The sequence below is a fragment of the Phymastichus coffea genome, unplaced genomic scaffold, assembly GCF_024137745.1.
Source record: "Phymastichus coffea isolate CEN01 unplaced genomic scaffold, Cenicafe_Pcof_1.1 PCOF00020, whole genome shotgun sequence".
Classification (NCBI taxonomy): Eukaryota; Metazoa; Arthropoda; class Insecta; order Hymenoptera; family Eulophidae; genus Phymastichus; species Phymastichus coffea.
Window position 1 is genome coordinate 2,563,510 of NW_026706831.1, and position 3,067 is coordinate 2,566,576.

A 3,067-nucleotide genomic window follows, 5' to 3' on the forward strand; every position below is an offset into this window, starting at 1 on the left:
ATTATTTATTATGTATTTCTATATATATCCTTATTTCTATAGACGTAGATGGTTTATTTTTGCACTGAAGTTCCATTTCAATATTCATTCTTTTTCATGTAGTGTATTAATCAGATGAATAATCAAAAAGTGAAACCCTGCATTGAAACTAAAACCTAAAGGTATTTCATTTTGGCTTGCGCGCGCTCGTATGAGGTCACATTTGAGACAATATGGCGGCCATTGGCCACACTCTGCCTAGACCCCCTATACTTAATGCAATCCAATAGACCTTTATTATTGTGTGACAGATCGAGACGTCACGTGTCGTAATGGGCATGAGGTATGATCGTATGGATCGTATGGATCGATTTATTGTATTTTAATAGTGTAGAACCTAAATCATTTCTTGATGAAATTAAGTCAATTTCGATAAATATATTTTTTAGATAAACCAACGCCCCATGATATAAAACTTAATGTTTCATCCGTTTTCTATTTCTTTCTACTATAAAACTCAATATGTTTTATATAAGTGATTTCTATTCAATTTCAGGTTCATTATGTCTTCCACTACAAATATAAAACAACGTTACAAAAATTGTATTAGATGCAACTTGAATGAAAGAAAATCAACGGGCTACAAAAGGTTTATTCAATCACAATCTGTGGTGGATGATTTGAAAAAATGTCTTAACATTGATGCTGAAATTGACAATTTTATCTGTAGCAAGTGTTACGCTGTTTTTTCATGTACGAGGAGTAGGTTGACAAAAGAAGAGGCGACAACAACAAATCAGTCTGAAGATAGAGTATCCCAATCGTTCAGCCAACTATCTGTTTCTTCAACAAATTCGTCTCAACAAACTGATCCTAGAGATCCTCCTATATTGTTTACTGAACGAAAGATAGTCGAGGAAGACGAAATAGAATTACCTATACCAAGATGTATTGCCACACATAAATATTGCTGTATATGCAGAAAAGATCGTAATCTTATGGCAGTACCAATGGAAGCCCGGTTGCAAGTTTTCACTGTGAGGAATATTTTCATTCCCGCTGGTAATCGATGTTGCAAAGATCATCTTATTAAAAAACGTTTATACGAAGAAGTTATGAATAACATCATAGCAACATCTAATGTTAGCAGTATGAAAGCTTCTGATGTTTCTAATTTTTTATAAAAGTTCAGAATAGATGTTGATAAAGAGCTTACTGACAAAGTTGGAGATTTTTCTTTACCTGAAAATCGTCTCATCATTTTCACGGGCTTGACATGGGAAAATCTTTTCGAACTGCGTGCAATGATGACATCACTACGTAATTCAGATTCTCGAAATGTCACTCAAGCCATCATCGTATTTTTATTCAAACTGCGAACAGGCAACTCTAATAACGTTATTTCTTCTGTGCTCGGTTTGGAGCGTCCTCAACAAGTGTCTGATTTTTCAGCTTCAGTATTAGAATCATTTGAAAAAGATGTGCTACCATCTCGTTTTGGTATAAAAGCAGCGAACCGACAGTACTTGATAGAAAATCACACTGCTCCAGTCGCAAAATTATTACACGATTTGAACGATAGTCAACTGGGTTTAGTATGTGACGGTACATATCTTAGGCATGAAAAAAGTACAAATAACGAATATCAACGTAAATCGTATTCAGGTCAAAAAAAAGCTCCGTTGTGCAAACCCTTTACAATTTGCACAACTAATGGTTATATAGTAGACATGTGGGGCCCGTATTATGCGAATGTTAACGATGCAAAAATACTTGAAGATATTTTTAATGATCCTGAAGGTTTAGTCACTCTTTTAAGGCCTGGTGATAAATTTTTTTTGGACAGAGGTTTTAGAGATGTTATTTGCAAGTTAACTGAAACGGGGTATGAAGGACTCATGCCAGCATTAAAAGGTCAACGAAAACAGCCTACAGCCACTGAGGCAAATAATTCACGCATGGTTACAATTGTACGTTGGGTCGTTGAAGCAGTCCACGGTGTTATCAGCCAAAAATACAAACTTTTACATAATCAATTTGACAATAAAATGATTCCGCACGCAGGAACATACTGTCGCATAGCTTGCTTTCTTATCAATCTATTTGGGAAAAGATTCGTCTCCAGCATTTCTAGTAGTGACGAAGTGGTTAACCTTATGAAAAGGAAAAAAGACACGGGCAATAGCTTGGCGGAAGAAGCGGAAAGTGGAAGATGGAGTAGGCGAAAAACGAAATTCATGAAACTAACTTCAAACGATATTTTAGATTTTCCAGAAATGACAGAAGAAGATTTGAAAATTTTTTTCACAGGAACGTATCAGTTGAGCCAAGCAATTTCGTATTTAGCTGAATTAATTAATGAAGAGGGTCGAGTAAATATTGATTATCTGAAGGAATCATCAAGTGTACTCAAAATTCAAGTTCGTTCTCGCCACATATCTGCCAAAACATATAATTGCTACATAGAATATACTCCTAATTCGATTGGATATGGTGGAGTCAAAAGATACTATTGTGAATGTGCAAATGGAATGAGAACCGTTGGTTGCTGTTCACATATAGCTTCAGTAATTTACTTTTTATCGCATGCTCGATACTTGTCTAAAATTATAAGGCCGGCTGAAAAATTGACAAAAATCTACCAAGAAAAAGAAATAGTTCCTGTCATAAATGATGACAGCGATGAAGATTAAATAAATATTAGAATAAACGCCTCTTCAAAACGATCTACTTTGGTAATTTATTTTTATCCTCTTATTTGCTGTTGGTACTGTTAAGCTTTTCTGATTTTATTATGAAAAAAAAAGATAACATTCGTATCAATCATATGGAATTCCAACAGTGTGGAACTTGCTCATAAAAAATATAGAAATATATTCAATCGTAATATTTTATTGATGCATCTTATATCAATTTAGTTTGGAGAATATTAATCGGAAGTTACAAATCCTTTGCGATATGTAGAATAGAGTAATTTTCCGGTAACCGTTACCATATTTCTTCTCTGTGTACAATAACTGATAAATATCATTCACTATATTACACGGAACGTTGTAGAAAAATTCTCAAAAAATTATCCGCTGATTTA

The 3,067-nt window shown here is 34.2% G+C and overlaps 1 protein-coding gene across 1 annotated transcript; it reads left to right on the forward strand.

Annotated features, from left to right (window-relative positions):
* The first annotated feature begins 311 nt into the window (after positions 1 to 311).
* On the forward strand, positions 312 to 2,672 carry LOC131675400 (uncharacterized). The gene is made up of 3 exons (XM_058954370.1): positions 312 to 322; positions 536 to 1,121; positions 1,167 to 2,672. The coding sequence occupies exons 1-3, from the start codon at positions 312 to 314 to the stop codon at positions 2,670 to 2,672; spliced, it is 2,103 nt and encodes a 700-aa protein (XP_058810353.1).
* The last annotated feature ends 395 nt before the right edge of the window (positions 2,673 to 3,067 follow it).